The 17,796-nt window shown below is 45.2% G+C and overlaps 5 protein-coding genes across 9 annotated transcripts; 2 read left to right on the forward strand and 3 right to left on the reverse strand.

Moving 5' to 3' along the window:
- The first annotated feature begins 79 nt into the window (after positions 1-79).
- On the forward strand, positions 80-3,442 carry LOC125764962 (exonuclease 3'-5' domain-containing protein 2). Its single transcript, XM_049429729.1, has 6 exons — positions 80-632; positions 720-1,196; positions 1,263-1,400; positions 1,487-1,809; positions 1,886-2,429; positions 2,506-3,442. Exons 1-6 carry the CDS (start codon positions 427-429, stop codon positions 3,245-3,247), a joined length of 2,430 nt encoding a protein of 809 aa, XP_049285686.1. The 5' UTR covers positions 80-426; the 3' UTR covers positions 3,248-3,442.
- Positions 3,443-4,531: 1,089 nt separating this feature from the next.
- On the forward strand, positions 4,532-9,166 carry LOC125765018 (sodium-coupled monocarboxylate transporter 1). Its single transcript, XM_049429854.1, has 10 exons — positions 4,532-5,166; positions 5,234-5,393; positions 7,043-7,108; positions 7,175-7,226; positions 7,345-7,412; positions 7,495-7,649; positions 7,732-7,981; positions 8,046-8,426; positions 8,494-8,675; positions 8,742-9,166. The coding sequence occupies exons 1-10, from the start codon at positions 4,961-4,963 to the stop codon at positions 8,989-8,991; spliced, it is 1,770 nt and encodes a 589-aa protein (XP_049285811.1). The 5' UTR covers positions 4,532-4,960; the 3' UTR covers positions 8,992-9,166.
- Positions 9,167-10,176: 1,010 nt separating this feature from the next.
- Positions 10,177-11,633, reverse strand: LOC125765080 (uncharacterized). The gene is made up of 2 exons (XM_049429946.1): positions 10,752-11,633; positions 10,177-10,687 (listed from the first exon to the last, which is right to left on the reverse strand). Exons 1-2 carry the CDS (start codon positions 11,562-11,564, stop codon positions 10,247-10,249), a joined length of 1,254 nt encoding a protein of 417 aa, XP_049285903.1. The 5' UTR covers positions 11,565-11,633; the 3' UTR covers positions 10,177-10,246.
- A 469-nt stretch (positions 11,634-12,102) lies between these two features.
- LOC125765034 (uncharacterized) lies at positions 12,103-17,354 on the reverse strand. Of its 5 annotated transcripts, none has more exons than XM_049429882.1 (3): positions 17,064-17,354; positions 12,724-14,041; positions 12,103-12,646 (listed from the first exon to the last, which is right to left on the reverse strand). In XM_049429882.1, the coding sequence occupies exons 2-3, from the start codon at positions 13,873-13,875 to the stop codon at positions 12,200-12,202; spliced, it is 1,599 nt and encodes a 532-aa protein (XP_049285839.1). In that variant the 5' UTR covers positions 13,876-14,041; positions 17,064-17,354; the 3' UTR covers positions 12,103-12,199. The 5 variants fall into 5 exon arrangements, with proteins under 5 accessions (XP_049285839.1, XP_049285840.1, XP_049285837.1 ...); XM_049429883.1 differs by having other exon boundaries at positions 17,042-17,354; XM_049429880.1 differs by having other exon boundaries at positions 17,027-17,354.
- Positions 14,983-17,014, reverse strand: LOC125765057 (uncharacterized oxidoreductase dhs-27-like). The gene is made up of 2 exons (XM_049429914.1): positions 15,666-17,014; positions 14,983-15,595 (listed from the first exon to the last, which is right to left on the reverse strand). Exons 1-2 carry the CDS (start codon positions 16,611-16,613, stop codon positions 15,149-15,151), a joined length of 1,395 nt encoding a protein of 464 aa, XP_049285871.1. The 5' UTR covers positions 16,614-17,014; the 3' UTR covers positions 14,983-15,148.
- Positions 17,355-17,796: the final 442 nt, after the last annotated feature.

Raw genomic sequence — 17,796 nt, forward strand, 5'->3', positions numbered from 1 at the left:
TGCCCCCCAATGATAAAGAACGATGATTGTAATTTTGAAAAATCGCCCACGTCCATATGGCTCATCAACAACTGAGCTGATTTGATGTTTCTTCCGTCATAACAACACACATACATACGGGTACGCACGGGCTGCGCATAAGCTTTGCTTTCTTTACGCACTGGTGAATTTGGAAAAAAAGTCCTACCAGACAGAGAGTGGTTCCATCGTGCTTGTCTTCTTGGTGTGATTAATTTCTTTTTACCACACATTGTTCGGTGTACCTTTTGTTCATTTTGATGTGTACGAAAGACAAGTGCGAGCAAACTCTTCTTGCAGCAAAGGTGTCCCTTTTTTCTGATTCGAACGCAACTAATTAAGGCGGAGAAACATTTGCATTCATGTTGGGAACGCTGGCGGTCCGCTGACCGACTGGGGGTGTTATAAATGTTGACCCAGCGAGAAAAAACTGTGGTCTCTACTGCCGTCATAGCTGCCGTCGGTGTCGGTGTCCTGTTCGTACTATCACGCTACCGCCGTGGCATTATGAGCCGGCTGAGGGCACTGAACCAGCGGGATCCACTCCGAGGACAGCAGGTGCACATCATCAACACGACCGATGACTGTCGCATGATTGTGGAGAAACTGCAAAGGTAAGGATCGATCGAAGCTTTTTTGCACACACACACACGCGCGCGCACATGCTATTGAATTAATCACGCGAACGTTAAATCCCACAGGCACTGTCAGGAGTACAATGTGCTAGGATTCGATTGCGAATGGGTCAGCTATCAGGGGAAGAGACGACCGGTAGCACTGCTACAACTTGCCTCGCACCGTGGCCTCTGCGCACTGATACGGCTGTGCATGATCAACAGGATACCGCAGGAGTTATACGATCTTCTAAATGATGACAATATTATCAAGGTAGGGGTGTCCCCGTACGAAGATGCGCGCGTACTACGGGAAGACTATCGGCTAAAGGTGGAAAGTACGCTCGATTTGCGGTACATGGCCGAACGGACAGGACTGGAACCGCTCGGTATAGCGCGACTAGCCAACGAGGTGCTGGGAATTACGCTTGACAAACATTGGAAAGTTCGTTGCTCCGATTGGGAAACGCCAGAGCTCTCCGATCGGCAAATGAAGTACGCCGCCAGCGATGCACACGTGGCGGTGGAGCTGTTTAAAAAGCTTTCGTACAAACTAGTCCCACAGTAAGTGGAGAACATTCGTTTCTGCTTGAGTGTTTCTGCTACTAATTCTTGTTTCACTATTCCTAGTTACCCATGGACAAGCCGAAAGGTAGTGCTTGAACAGGTTCTGGAGGAAATGGATTGTTTCATGGACCAACCGCACAACAATCGTCGGGCAAAACCGGGCGGAAGCTCCAAATCGAAGAAGCTACTCGCACCCCAAAAGTAAGTGAAAGTCTCCACTGGCGCATCGATGCGGAACCCAACCACTTAATGTTGTTTTTTTTTCCTCCGACATTTTCTGTTTCTAGTCATCAGAAGGCGAACAAACGATACCATTCAACACGCACGAAGCCACTGTATCACAACTGTTTGATGCAGGCTCCCGATGGTGAGCTGCTGTGCACATGCGATCGACGCAAGGCGGAATGGTACGTTCAGCGGGAACTGAGTGACCTTGTGAGCGAGAATCCGTACACCGTGCGGTTGCGTTTCGAGCCGGCCGGTCGGGCAGTTGATGAGCCTGGGAAGTACTATCTGCAGGCGAAGGAAAACATATGCGTGGTGTGCGGGGCAAAATCAAGCTTCAACCGCAAGAATATTGTCCCGCGGGACTATCGTAAGCATTTTCCTGGTACGTATATGCCTGCTACGGTCATAAGCTTCAAGCAAACGTGTAATAATTGTTTGATCGCGTTCGATCATTTTAGTAATAATGAAAGAGCACGTTTCGCACGATGTGTTGCTGCTGTGTGCTGACTGTCACCAGCGAAGCAGCATTTGCGATGATCGGCTGCGCCAGGAGCTGGCCGAGTTGTGTAATGCACCTTTAGCTGGTCAAAAAAATGGCTCCAAGGAGATTCGCATTGAGTCTATGGCGGAAATTCGGAAGGCAGCAAGAGCTTTGTTGAACAGTGCAGCAAAAATTCCTCCCGAACGGAAGCAAGTTCTCGAGGAACGGTTGCTGTCGTTGCTGAACAGTTTGGGAAGCGAGGGAGATTCGGTTTCGTCCGAAACACCAACCGGACCGCAAATTACGGAGCTTACACAGAACTTACTGGAGGAGTACAGTAACATCGATATATCGGTTCGCAATGAGCTGTACTGTGCGCACGGCGAGCGTGTGGTAGAACACTTCAAAAAGACCCCGGGAGGTTTGATGCAGCTGGAGCGCAGATGGCGGGAAAATTTCCTGCACACAATGCGTCCGAAGCATCTGCCACAGCTGTGGTCGGTAGATCATAACTACAAACGGTAAGCATTCGGAGGTTGTTTCATTATGCACATGTGTGCACGAACTAATGATCGTTTTTTTTCTCTCTATCGATAGATTGGAAATCCGTGCCGTCGAAGGGAGGGTGAATGTGGAAGATCTCGCAATTGCCGGCATCAGTCTTAACTCGTCACCTTCGACTTCGGCAACCTACTCGAGCCGATCGTACAGTTACTCGAATAATACACACACGAACGGGAGCCGTACGTACAGTGGCATCGGTACCACCGATAATCCCGCAACATCGACCCGATTCTACTCGAATGTGCAATCGCAAAGCACTAACGGGGAGACCGGAACTATAACGGGCGGTTCGCCCTACACAACACAGTACAAATCCATTGCTCAGCCGCGGCCACCCGATGGCCGATGGGTGATGGGAGCGGATGATACAATGTCGGACGATCCGACACTGTTTAAAACTGTCCACAACCAACCGACGCTACCGTACTATAACGAACCGGGAGCAGTCGGGTCGTTTCTGCAGGCAGACAGTGAACCGGCTACCGAGCGAGATTTTGCTTCGCTTCAACTCACCTACGATAGTGACGATTCTAACTCGACCCTTTCGCAACCATCGTCCACACTGCTAAACTCTAACGGTGTGTTCCCGGACGAGGAGTACGACGATGTGGAGGAAGGCGTTCCGAACAACGGTGGGGAGCAGGACGAGGATGCCGATGAGCGTAGCTTGAACGCGGTTGACAGTCTAGCCACCGATAGTTCTTCCTCGTCTAATGCGGCCAGGGTAAATCAGAGCGAAAAACAAACTGCTGTAAGCGGACACAAGATGGCTTGATAGACGGACCAGTGAGAACCGTGAGGAAACTCCGATAGAGGCAATATATTTTTGAACCGAAGCGAACCGAGAACCACTATCACAACAAAGGATGGTACAAACATCTTAACAATGCGACCGTTTCACACAAATGTAACAAATAACGAAAACTTATGAATTATAATCAGCGTTGGTTGTAAACCACAAAACTACAAACGACTGTTTTCGTGTGTTCGTGTTTATCGCTCGCTGCGCACCTGGTTATCTAGGGGGGGTTGTTCTCACAGATGAGACCGAAAGTGAATTTCTTCACACAACTTACGCCAAACGTTCTGGTGCGCTGCCAAAAAGGTTCACTTTGGCATTCGTTGTACCGTAGCGAAACAACGGCAACAGATGTAAAAGGGTGCACATTTTGAATGAGAATTTCATGCAGCCTGGCCAGGTGTAGACCGGTAGACGACAGAATGCAAACCACATGCAAAACGGTATCCCAATACAGAAGGCGTATAAATTTAACTTCATTCACAGATCGCGTAGCGGATGTTCATGCATTCCTCGATAAATTGGATCATTAATGGGAAAAATTAAGCAAATTCTTCACCGGATCGAACTATCCACCTGTGAGTGGCCGCTATTTGCCAGTAGCACATTTACAACCTTGACCTTCAAAATGCAGGATAGGCAAATGTAGCACATGTTCTGGCAACGCTCCGGTTATGTCTAACATTGTAGACTAGCAACAATTTTTCGTGGTACAAAAGGGAACCCATCGAATGTACAGAGAGAGGATCGGCATACCGTTTCGACATGCATGCCGGCCAGATTACACCAACACATATGACACGGTAGCAGTCCGAAGGGTGCACCGGTTCTGGGACTGAAGGGAGGGCATGATGGTACACAATTGGTCGTAATTCATTCAAGCAAGTTAAGCTAAATCCATTTATGTACTTAACTGCATTTTGTTTGAGTCTCCCGGGCAAACGTCTAAGTCCGAAGGGTGGAATATACAAGGTGCAAGAAGCATGGCACATGAGTATGAAAGATTGATGAACACTTTCATCAAGCAAAACACATCCCCATCCCTAAAACAAACAGCATGATGGATAAGCCGTTTACTTCAATCGAACCAATTCCAGCAACCGAGCGACGCTAACACGTGCTCGCATGGACAAATCAGAGCAAAGACAGTTTATTGGGACAATCTTCAAAAAGCTGTAGGCAGCCCCATCTGCCTACATGCGGCTCAACTACCTTTCCTGCTATCTTTAGTCGATTGCGGTGCACGATGGGGACAACCCATGTACATCCTCCCGTACACGTTTTGTGCAGTCTGCCAGATTATATTGACCGTGCTGCCGTCTGTCTGCTGCTCGGGCACTAATCCGCCACTCGCGCCCGGTGAATGTGTACGTAGTGGTGAGAGGGATAAGCACACCGAATAACCGTCGATTGTCAAATGGTTCCGATGTTTGATGCGCGGTCCATCTCCGAGGACCGAGAGCTCGCAGTTGCCAGCTGTTCGCGGGTGAGGATCAAACACTGCGCCAAGACGGTTTCGCGAGCACATCATTTGGACCGATGTGCGCAACGGGGTGATTTTTTGCACCCACAGCTTCCGGTTTGGCGTGATCCTTTTTTTTTGTTGGTGTGTTCGTGTGTGAGTCGTCGAGTGTGCATGAGTGGAGTGTTTGGTGATCGTTCCTAGTTTCTTACTACGAACCAAGAACCATGGGCACGGAACTGGAGGATATTGTCGAGCACATGAGGCGATTCGCCTGGCCGGATTATCTCGTGTTCGTGTCGATGCTACTCCTGTGCATACTGATAGGAGTGTACTTCGGCTTCGTACAACGGAAACCGAACACCGAGTCCGAATATCTGATGGGAGGTCGAACGATGCTGGTGTTTCCGATTGCCCTATCCCTGATCGCTAGGTAAGGTGTGAGCAGGACATGTGTGCATCGTTCACAGGTGATCACTGACGCTCGAATCGCATTCCAGCTTCATCTCCGGCATTACCTTGCTCGGTCTACCGACAGAAGTGTACTCCTTCGGTATTCAGTACGTGTATGTGGCGCTTGGAGTGACGCTGATGGGCTTTGTGATGGGTTTTATCTATCTGCCCGTATTTCACAAGCTTAACATCACATCAACCTACGAGGTAAGATTTTCCTTACAGACATATTTAAATGTAACATGAAGAAATCGAAGAAAATTCACATCGCAGAGCTTGCACTATTTTCACGAATTCACACGATGAATCAGCTTTGCCGTAATGTAGCGTTTCGCCTTTCGTAACCTCTAACACTGCAATCTGACAAACGGGGATGACACGATTACCTAATTGAATCAAATTTAAATTTATACCCTTTTCGTTTCACGGATTGTGGCCACATTTCACCCCAAAAGGGTAGTTGAGTTTTCCCCCTACTTTTTGGTAAAGATGTGAGGGAACCGAATTGCCCAGAGCTGTCTCCTTCCCCATCTATCTCGATCATGGATTATGATCTAATATGACCATGGATTGCATTAAATTTTGCCTGCTAGTCAGCAATTTAGTATCGCCCCTTAGTATATGACGAAGTGTAGAGATTACCGGCGGAACGAACACAATTGTCCGATGAACAGAAATAAAGCAGCGCTAGTACAACCACCGATGAGCAGGCGTAAATATGGCGCACGAACGTGTGCCAACTGCCGGAAATAGTGAAAGTGTGGCTGTTGAATACAGCACCCCAAACCCTAATAGTGATCTTCATTTAGAACTATCCGAATCCGGGATCGATCGGTGATCGGGTCGTGTGTCTTCCCGCTGTCAGGTTCATTGAAAACATGCAGCATTTGCCTCAGGAAAAAAACGGGGGGAAAAGATACCAAATTCGTCCCGTGCCCAACGATGACGACACGGAGCTGAGTACTAGTAGAATGGTCAGTTGGCACTCAATTAGATTGATTGTTTTTAAACCATGTTTCTGTGTCCTCGCGGGGGTTTGTACCGAGAATTTTACCGGGGCGTTTAACTGCTGTCTAAATTCGATGATGGATAGCGGGTTTACGATGTTACGCTGTTTCAAATTAGGAAAGGACCCCAATTTGCCGTAGTTAGACGAATGAATTGTTCATTACGCGACTTCGGGGATGATTATTTATGTGGTCGTAAAGAACAAAATCCCGCCTTGTACTAACCACTGCAGCGGTTAATCAGCACACGGCCTAACGCTTATCCGGAGAGTGTAGTATACAATTTGGTTCTTGGACATGTCGTAATTAAGGGCGAGTGCACAATACATAGAACCAGATCGCCCGAACCAAAGAAAATGAATTGTTTCTAGGGATTGGTTTGACGTAGACAAGTATTTGAATACTTACAATACTACTTACAATACTTACTTTTCAATACAAAAGACGATTGGCGACAAGGCTGGAGTTGCTGTTCTGCAATCCTTTTCAGAATCTACGACTTGACGAAGATTTGATCCGCAGTACATTTTACGATTCGGAATCATCTCTGTTAGAAGAATGCTATTAATGGGGCAAGCGGATCTTGGAGAATTGCTATTCTTTAGATTTTGTTCGTTTAGGCTGCTATTCCATCGATATAGTTGGCAAATGCTGGATGTCTTCATATTTTTGAGCCAATAGATTTTGGTTGTGCCTTCATTGGCTTCCTACCGGCATTTGCAATGATGTATCGCAGGATAATGTTCAGATCATGCTTTGGAAATTGAGTAAAGATTTCTCTAAAACAACCTTTGACACACTGTTCCACTTACTGCTACATTTTACCACATAAATTATGATCTCTTTCAGTATCTGGAGACACGGTTTGATCGTCGATTACGAATGTTTGGTTCGATTATGTTTACCATTATGAATGTAAGTAAAATTGGAAGGCAATAGCCGACGCAACTCACATTAATGGGTCTTACATTTTCGTTTAAGATCGGTTATCTTCCTATCGTTATTTATGTACCGGCGTTAGCTTTTAATCAAGGTATTTTTTTAAACTCCCATTTAAATGTGATTCGTGTTGTACATTTCGTTTCGTTTCTTTTCTTTACATACATTTCTCTGTCTCTGTGCAATGTGTCCTGTGCAATGTTCCCTTGTAGTTACTGGAGTAAATATTCACGTTATCACACCCATCGTTTGTATTGTCTGCGTGTTCTACACCTGTGTGGTAGGTTTACTATCGATTAGTTTATGTCCAAGCATGTAGAATGATGTCTAATTATCAATTGTCTCTTATTACCCGGTCACAGGGAGGCCTAAAAGCCGTCGTGTGGACCGATGTGGTGCAAACATTTTCCATGTTCGGTGCACTGGTTTTGGTAGCCATCAAGGGTACGATCGATTTGGGCGGATCGGATGTCGTGTTTCGAAGTGCATGGAACACCGGACGATTAGAGCGGCCTAAGTAAGTATTCGTTCGTTACAATCTCCATCGATCTCCAAACGTCTAGCTAAGGGTGCTTTCTCGTGCTTCTCATTTTCGGTAGCTTTGATATTAATCCAACCACACGGCACACGTTCTGGTCACAGCTGATCGGTGGATTCGTGTACTGGCTACAAACGAATGCCGTCAGCCAGAATATGATTCAACGATATTTATCACTTCCGTCGGTTGCCGCCGGGCGACGCGCTTTATGGATCTTCGTATTCGGCGTGTGTCTGCTTATGTCACTGTGCAGCTACTGTGGACTACTGATTTACGCCACATACCAAAACTGTGATCCTCTTACGACTAAGGTAAGGAAAAACATAAAAAATACATTTGCTGATCGTACGATAAATAGTGATGTTTTGTTTACAGCTCGCCCGAGCAAAGGATCAGTTGTTGCCTCTATTTGTGATGGACATTTTGCGGGATCTTCCCGGTCTGTCCGGGCTGTTCGTTGCCGGAGTGTTCAGTGCAGCACTCAGCTCTCTTTCCACCTGTCTCAACTCCATGTCGGCCGTCATTTTGGAAGATTTTGTCAAACCATTCGTACACAAACCACTGTCCCAACGGACAGTAAACTGGATTATGCGCTCGGTCGTCGTGGGTGTTGGTGCGCTCTGCGCCGCGCTCGTGTTTGTCGTCGAAAAGATGGGCACGGTATTGCAGCTGACGATGAGCCTGGAAGCGATCACCAATGGACCACTGCTGGGAACGTTTACTATCGGTATTCTTATCCCGTGGGTCGAATCCAGGGTATGTTTCGGATTATAAGCGAGACAAAAAAGGACAATTATTAACCGTTTGAAGTACACCATTTCAGAGCGCTCTTACAGGTGGCATTTTCGGGGTAATATTCATGTCCTGGTTGAGCTTGAAGGCACAGTATTGGGTGGCAACTGGTACGATAGTGTTCCCGCACAAACCAATGTCAGTCGACGGTTGTACGTACGATTTCGACCGTTCTTTGATAAACGCCACCAGTACGAGCGTTTACACAACTGAGTAAGTAGCTTTTGCTAGAATCTGTTTCGGTGGCAGCTTTAATTCTGTCGTAATGCATCTTTTCAGCGATATTTTCCCACTATTTCGTGTGTCGTACATGTGGTATACATTCCTCGGGGCGGCTGTTACCATTCTGGTTTCGTTGCTTTGCTCTGTACTGATCTTTGGACGTAACGATCCAAAAACGGTTTCACCCGATCTGATGGCTGGCTTTGTGCGTCGCTACATCCACGGTCCAGACACCGCGCTGAACGATCGAGGTGCATCAAACGCGTATGGTAAAAATGGCAAAACGTTACACGAATCTGCATTGTAAAACACATTCATACAGGATGAAGGGAACGGTCATTTGAAGTCATGTGGTAAGTTGTTCTTTAGCGAACGTTAGTAAGTATTTACTGTAAGATAAAGTGTTTGGCAGTGCCGCTACGCAAAACGGACTAGCATAATGTAACGTATATGAAATAAAATCTTGTACCGAAACAGTAAAACTAGTCTACTAACACTCATTACCTCCAAATCCATAGCTTTTACCGTTGTCTTGTGCTTTCATTTCTCTCACCCTCATGCTCATGTCAACTACATAAATGTATGTAAGTTTGTTTGTGTCAATTATTCCATTTTATTTATGTTTTTTGTTTATTAAATTGTTTTCAATCTCGTCGTTGATTGAGTCCTTTCTAATGAAAAGAAGGAAATATCTCAGGGATAGCTAATTTTTCCCTTTGCGTAACCCCCAAAAGCTGAGTCGGTCTGTCGGGAGAACCCTTATAATTTCTCGTACTTACGAAGGTGGTTATTGCCGACTGCGTGACCGACTTCTAGGTCTCTTCTTCTTCTTTGTTTTCTTCTTGTGAAATTTATCATCTGATTCTGAGCCGGATGAACGGGGGCTACGATGTCTTCTATCACGCGAAGAACCACGCCGTTCGTCCCGATACTCGCGGCGTTGCTTGTACTTGTGGGATTTTTTCTTCGTTCCCGACGAAGTACGAATGTAAGGTGAGGATGATTTCTTGTGCTTTCGCCGTTGGTGTTCTCGTTCGTCTTCGCTACTATTCGTACTGTCGTTGCCGTGATGGGAGCTGTGTTTGGAGTAAGCTTTCTCCACCCGTGTGTCCTTAGATGAGCCGGCGGAAGCGTTGTTCAATTCACGCTCCTTAAATTGTTCGTATTTAACCGTATCTAATGGATTGAAAAGGGAAAAAAATATGATTTAAAATAGCCTGTATGCAACTCGAGAATGGGGGCTTACCTACTTATAACATTTGAATTTTTGCTATATTCTGCCACTGATACTAGCTGAACCAAACACTCATTCAATGATTCCAATTTTCTTCCGATAGATAATTCAACAATCACTCGACCAGTGTCTTCATCGATACTTTTAACCTGCAACACAGAGAAAGAATAATAGAATTATAATTTATTTTTAATATTCAACATTTCATTCGTCTAGAGGCTGTTTGTGAATAATGAAAAAAGGTGATTTATTGCTTTATTATTTTATTAAAGTTTTTTTTCTCACATTAAAAGTCAACATTTTATAGTATTGCCTTCCCACTTGCCCGTTAAAGAAAGCCCAATCGGAACACATCCTTCAACAGACCGGCCATGCGTGTCTGATACTTTGCATCGCTCGTATCACTTATCTGAATCGAGCTGGTATCTTCACGGGCTTCATCAGTTTCGTCTTCCGCCAAAGCCGTAGCTTCTTCGCTTGCCACTGTTAGTGGGATGTGAAGCATACCAAGCACCAATGCCTGTCGGGCCTGTAATTTGATCAGTCGCATCAGTACTGTCAGCGGGAACCATTCCGTTGCACTATCGTCGCCGAGTCGCTCAAGATGGCTCAGTAACGCATGGTGGTAAGTCTGCAGCATGTTGTCGTAGTGATTGCGACGAAACGTTTCATCCGTCGACAGAAAGACGGTGTGTACAAAATCCAATGCCGGCGATCCATACTTTGCCAGCTGCCAATCGAGCAGTACCATTCGGTTGGGAAATCCACCCTAAAGGATAAACCACAATCTTGTATTCAATCATTCCACAACGTGTATGCGGATGCATTCTCACATTGTACGAAAACATCATATTATCTCCGGCATAATCTCCGTGACAAACTACACAGAACGGTTCCGACAGTGCGGTGTCGTTGATGTTCTGTAGCTCCTCGGCAAATGATCCACGAAGACGTGCCAACTTTTCGCGCCTTCCCACATCGCCCGGATTCAGCGTGGCCGACGCACTTTCGAATGCTTGTTCCATTGCCTGCTCGAACCCTTCCATCGCTAGTACCCGCTCGCCGGTAACATCACCCATGTATCGATACTGTTCAAACAATTCCGGCTGTTGCTTCTTGAGCGCTAGAGAAATGGCATGAAATCGTCCCAATTGCATCATCGCCAGTCGAGCATGATCATAGTCCATGGGTTCAAATTTGTGCCGGTTGGTAAATCCACGCCTTTGCACATCTTCTAGTATGATGATTCCTTCACCCTTTTTCGCGTCACAGTGCGCATGGTAGCACAACGGTCCAAAGGATACCATCTCCTCCTCGGCAGCTGATGTGTCGGGTGTCGCTTCCCGCTTGGTACGCTGAAACTGTTCGAAAGCAGGCAAAAGTTTCCCATAGACGAACACCTCACGCTCAAACATCGCCAGCATGATATCGTCAGCATCGGAAGGTGGCACTTTACACAACACGGTCACTTCACGTGGTTCTTCGCGAAATGTCACCCGGTAAAAAACGGACACCACCGAACGATTGTTTTCGTTGGTACGAAAATCATAATCCACCGAATGTTGATTACTGACGAAGCCCAACTTTTGTGCCACGCTGTTTAGGGCATCCCGCACGTATTCGGGTACGGTTAAGGAAGTTTTCATTCTGTACTATCGGTTGGTAGGTATTGTAGTATACTGAACGGTACATTAACTTGCCGCACAGTAGAGACAAGTTTATTTAAAACAATTTAAGATAAGATAAATCGACACACGATAAGACATGACTTATCGCATTGTGCGTCGCTGTGATATTCGATTCAAAGGAAAATTATCACTTTTATATATGGTGTCTCGTTAAGTTCGCATCGTTTTACAATAGATGGCGTGCATCTTAAACGGATGTTTTATTAATTGTTGAAAAGTTTTCAATTCTGGTTTGAATGTTATGTGTAGCTTATCAGCTGTAATAATACGAAGCAAAGAAAAGCCTGATGCTTGTCAGAATATGCCTACACCATAGAGAAATACTCATGGAAATATATGTTAGTAGAAATAAAAATTTAAAAAAAACTTCTTTTTCTCCTGCTTCTTCTTGGTGTAAGGATCTACTAGATCATGCCTGCCCCGGACTGGCTTAAAATAACTTAAGTCATTTCTTTTTACATCAGAAAATTAAAAACGAAACACTCACATCTTAAAGTACATTTAGTGTTAAGCTCCCTGCGTTCATCGATAATCGCTCCTTTTATTTTGGCGCATTCCATAACGAAATTGTTACGGAAGTGATTGCGTTCACTCTAGAGATATCCATAACGCACCATATCTCGTATTGCAGTACTCATGCGTGTATGGTAAGCTCTCTTATTGGTGTTAGTAGTTATGGCCTTCACATCCAACTCATTCGAATCGCGATACTTCTCGGCCGCGTCTTCCATATCGTGCAGATCTTCGGGACGTGTACACATCATCGGCACTAGAAAAACTGCCATCAAGATTCCGAACTTGCCATAACGCCGTAACTGGCGCACTAGCGCAGTGCGTGGGAACACTTCCTGCGGATTGTGGCCAAGCTTTTCAAGCAGCGTTGCTAGCGAGTTATGGTAAATGTTCAACATCTCATCGTAGTACCGCCGTCGGAACTCCTCGTCCGTGCAGCAAAACAGGAAGTAAGCGATATCGAGAACGGGCGACACGTAGCGTGTTATCTGCCAGTCAAGAAAGATGATATTATCTGGCGCTCCATTCTAATGAAAGAAAAGAGAGAGAGAGGCAACAGAATGGTTAAATAACAATAAACCAAATATCACAACGGAATGCGTACCTTATAGTTGAACATAAAATTATTGACCCAACAGTCACCGTGTCCTAGTACGGTGTATGGTTCGGCGGAACTGCCATTTGCTAACGATAGCATTTCCTGTCGCATATTTTCCCCGAGCTTTTCCATCTTTGCCCGTTCCTTTGTTTCGTGCGGTTCAAGCGTTTCCTTTGCATCATTTATCATCTGTTTCATCATAAGTTCGAGGGGGCTTTGATCATGCATCAGCAACACCAAAGAATCTGGCACTTTAAACTTTTCGAACTCTTCCGGTCGATCTCGTTTTAGCGCTAGTGAAACTGCATGCAAACGACCCAATTGCTGCATGGTCAGTCGAGCGTGTTCGTAGTTCACAGGCTCCAGCTTATCCCACATTCGGTAATCCATTAGACGCAGGTCGTCCATGATTATGACCGATTCTTCGGCGGCTTCATCACATTCAGCGTAGTAGCATTTCGGCACGTTGAAAAATCCTTCCTCGCGGCCAACGCCCTTTTCCTCCTGATAAGCAAACATTTCCGGTAGGAATGTTTTGTACACGAGAGTTTCACGACCAAAGCTGATCATCGTGTTAAACTGCCGACGGCGTGCATCGTTCAGCGGTGGAATTTTGCACAAAAACACCTCCCGTCGATCACCTTCGGTAAGGTAAGCTTTGAACATTTGGCCCACGAAACCGTCACCCTTGTTCGATCCAACGTCAAACTCGAGCTTGAATTGCCCGGCCGTAAAACCTTGCTCACTGGCCACCTGTTCCATCGCTTTGTAAAGATACGCGGGAAGCTCAGTAGTCTCTTCGGCGGTCGGAGGTACACCAGTAGAACTTTGTTCGGTAGCAACGGGTTCAGTTGCCTTTTCCTCGACATTGATTTCCGGTTCATGTGCAGCAGTTGCATTTTGTTCTTCCACTTTGCACTCTTCTAAAGGTGTGTCCTCCTTATCTGATACCGCTTCGTGATCATCATCTGCTGTATTTTGTTCGACACTATTAGCCTCCTTAACTTGCTCAGCCTTGGCCGTGTTCTGAGACTCTGAAGACTTTAAATCTTGCACCAATTCTACGGCAGCAGCAGACAAATGTTCAGACGATGTTTCTGTTTGGGCAACAGCTGTCTGGTTTGGGGGCACCGTTTCCGTATTTGTTTCTCCAGTCATTTTGAGACACCTTCACACCAGTACGTGCTTGTATGTTGTAGATCACTGTATAACTACGGCGGTACGTTTCAGTCCACTATGTCGACCCGATCAACTGAATCGCGACGGCCAATTGACGGTCTGTTATATTTTGATCACCCAGATGATGCGTTGTGACACGTACGGGCTGAGAAAAAGAACCGATAAAACGATGAAATAACGTACCTTCAATCACTTCCCTGCCTTGAATATGGTTTATCTAATCAGCAGCATTGCGTTTTCGTACAGCAGACGCCACCTCGCGTCTTTTATGTCGATAGCTTATCACGTCCATAGCGTTGTAATGGTTATAGCTACCGCATAGCACTCACTTTGTTATACCCATACAAGGCTTTCTGAAGCTAAAAATTTGGACCGAACTAAACCGCGAAATAACCTGCCTCCCCGAGCGACGCATTCGAAGCAAAATAAATCCAAATTCCTAGATTATGCGGCGGTTCATGCCGTGTTAGATTGTTCTCACCACAGGAAGTTTAGTCACAGAAGTGTGCCATCAATGAATTTACGTTATCTTAAGTCTAAATCTTGCTAAATCATGAACCATAAAAAAAATAAACAAAACTCCATGAAACCGAATCGAATCAAATGGCCATTGAAAACGAAACGTAACAATGATGACTAAACGATTCGTTCAATCATACCGGGGCGTAATCGTGTGACACAAGGCAACCCTTATATGGAAGTAAGAATGTAATGTTGGCCCACGAGACTGTCGCACGTCGAACCCCATTATCTTATCGTAGCCGTACGTTACTGTCTGTTATTATTTTTTGGACCTTTTCTACCACCCTGTTTTGGAATTGTTGCACGGAACCCAAAGCGAAACGGTTCATAATAATGGTCAAAGTGCTGTACAGAGATTTCAATACTTTGGAGCGAAAGCTTGGAAAAAGGTTATTCAATTACATAAAATATACACCCTAATTTTAAGTGTTATCACAATCAGCAGTTCTTCAACAGTGTACCGGAACGGTAACTGATTCCTATGAAAATGTAAGCTACTATCAATCTTAGTCTGCACTATCACTAAAGCTTTGAACTGCTCTCGGTGTACAGAAGTTCAATCTTGAAGATAAGCAGAAATATGGATACCGCCCAATAACCGGTTTCTTTTGAATCACAAAACAAATTAAACATATATTTTACATGCCCAATCGTTCCTGTGAATGGAAACAAATTCTACTTTATGCACTGCTTTGTAAGGAATGTAAAATCAACTTTTTGACCATGCGAATCAAATATAGCCATAGCGTACAGTGTCCCGTATCACCGCACTCATCCGCTTACGATAAGCGCTCTGGTCTGTGTTCTTCGTGTAGATGGCAATATCGACATTCTGCGTTTCGCGAAACATTTCTGCCGTTGCGTCCATATCGAGCAGATCCTCACTGCGCGTACACAGCATCGGCACAACAAACGAAGCTAACATTAATCCGAACCGACCGTACTGTCGCAGCTGACGCAGGAAAGCGGTTCGTGGAAAGATTTGCTGTGGACTGTGACCAAGCTTTTCGAGCAGCGTCGCTAGCGAGTTGTAGTAAACGTTCATCATTTCGTCGTAGTGTCGCCGGCGAAATTCTTCATCCGTACAGCAGAGGATAAAGTACGCCAGGTCGAGGATGGGTGACGAGTAGCGTGCCGATTGCCAGTCGAGCAGAATGACTTGCTCCGGTGCCCCTTTCTGAAATTGATACCGTGTCATTGTTTTGATCGTTCGATTCATCTTGCTTTGCTTTCAGCACGTAACTCACCCGGTACCGATACATCATGTTGTTGATCCAGCAGTCACCATGTCCGAGTACTGCGTACGGTTCTGCTAGCTCAAAATTATCGTACCGTTCAATATCCACCATTAAATTGTCGAGAAGTTTCTGCATTTTGCTTCGTTCTTTCGGTTCATGTGGTTCAAGCGTTTCTATCGCATCCATTGCCGTCTTCTGGAGCATCATTATGAATGGATTTCCAGGGCCCATCATCTCCTTCATTGGATCAGGCACCTTAAACTGCTCGAACTCCTGTGGTCGATCCTGTTTCATTGCCAGCGATACCGCATTGTAGCGGCCCAACAGTTCCATCGTTAACCGGGCATGCTCGTAATCGACTGGCTTGTCCTTGTTAAACATTTTGTAGCTGTTTAGACGTAAATCTTCCATTACGATAATCGCTTCCTCGGTCTGCCCATCGTAGTGTGCGTAATAGCATTTTGGGGTGCTGAAAAATCCTTCCTCTCTACTAATGCCTTTCTCCTCCTGATAAGCGAACATGAGCGGAAGTAGCGTATTGTACACGAGCGCTTCCCGTTCGAAAATCTGCATCGTTCCGAACTGTTCCCGGCGTGCTTCGTTTAAGGGAGGAATCTTGCATAGGTACACCTCCCGACGATCACCTTCGGTAAGAAATGCTCTGAATAATTCACCGACAAATCCATCACCTTTGCTGGAACCATCTTCCACTTCAACAGTGTATTGGCCAACAGTGAATCCTTCATTTTTGGCTACCTGGTCCATCGCTGTGTAGAAGAATTTGGGTAGTTCACTCGAGTTACTGTTATGTGGTTCACAGGAAATTGGTTCCTTTTCCGATACTTCCGTGACATTATTTGTTTCCTCGACTGCTTCTAAGACTATTGGGCCGTTTAGGCTGGATTCGGTAACGTTTACCTGTTCCTGCGATAGATCAGATTTAGATTCTTGCACCATTGTCACACCTTTTTTACACCTTTTTGACCACTCTTCAGCGGGGAACGATACACTGAACTGTTTACTGGCGATTACCGATCTGTTATATGTTCCTGCACTGGCAAACGGTAAAACAACAACTTCGATCGAAATCACGGGCAAAGCGCAAGATAAACAAATCCTACTTTCAATCCGGGTGATGTAATACAAATGGGAGATTTATCTTATCGGGCGGATCACATTGATTTAACGATTTTACATTTTAAAAAACCATTCCGGTTTTCACATTATTTGCTAAAATCATCAATAACCATTCTAGAATTACACTTTCACGGGGTTAATATAATTAGTTAGTAGATCGTTAGTATATCGCTTCCTATGTAACATCAACCATTTAATTATTTTATGTGATAAAATGTAACACCAACACAGACAATTCTATTACTAACTAAGACACTAAGATTGCAACACCCAAGATATTGTTACGTGATGAGAGTATCGTGACTTGCAAAAGACTGAGTATAATTTCGCAAGTCAGCCCGTACGAAACTTGCTGTCCAGCAGGACCCAACACCAAACAGTAAATTAATAGAACTGCTCCGTCATTGGTAACGGCCATGTGGTGGAAACATACGGCACCAAATCTGGTGGGGATGTGATATGTTTCGGGTGCGATCATACCTACCCCGTCACGCGCTTGCAATCTTATCTTGTTTGTGGTGGCGTTTGTGCCTGGTTTGCTGTAGCTTCAGACGAAAAAAAAATGAATGCCAAACATATGAATTACGAATCCACAGTAAACGGGGACTTTTTTTCATTGGCCAAAATCAACAATCATAAAAGTAAACAGCACAAACACAGGAAAGATCGCGATGGTTGAATACGATGGTAGAGTAGTGGGGAAGTTCCAACAAAGTTCCGCCGTCAATCTTCATAGACGTTTAAACACACAGCATTAGAATATAGTGCTAAAACGAAACCAGAATTAATAATCATTCCAACGCGAGATGTGCAAACAATCTTGCCCGCCCAACAATTCAACAAATCGCTTACCCTTTCGTTTGGAACTACTACATGCAAACACTTTATTGGGCATATGAAGTTATTGAATGTATTGCGCTTAGGTGCTCCGTTAATGAAGCCGGCACAGCATCATCATCCACAGCATAACGTTTTCAAAGCAGTTATTCACAAACGCACGCCA

Source organism: Anopheles funestus, chromosome 2RL (genome assembly GCF_943734845.2).
Source record: "Anopheles funestus chromosome 2RL, idAnoFuneDA-416_04, whole genome shotgun sequence".
Classification (NCBI taxonomy): Eukaryota; Metazoa; Arthropoda; class Insecta; order Diptera; family Culicidae; genus Anopheles; species Anopheles funestus.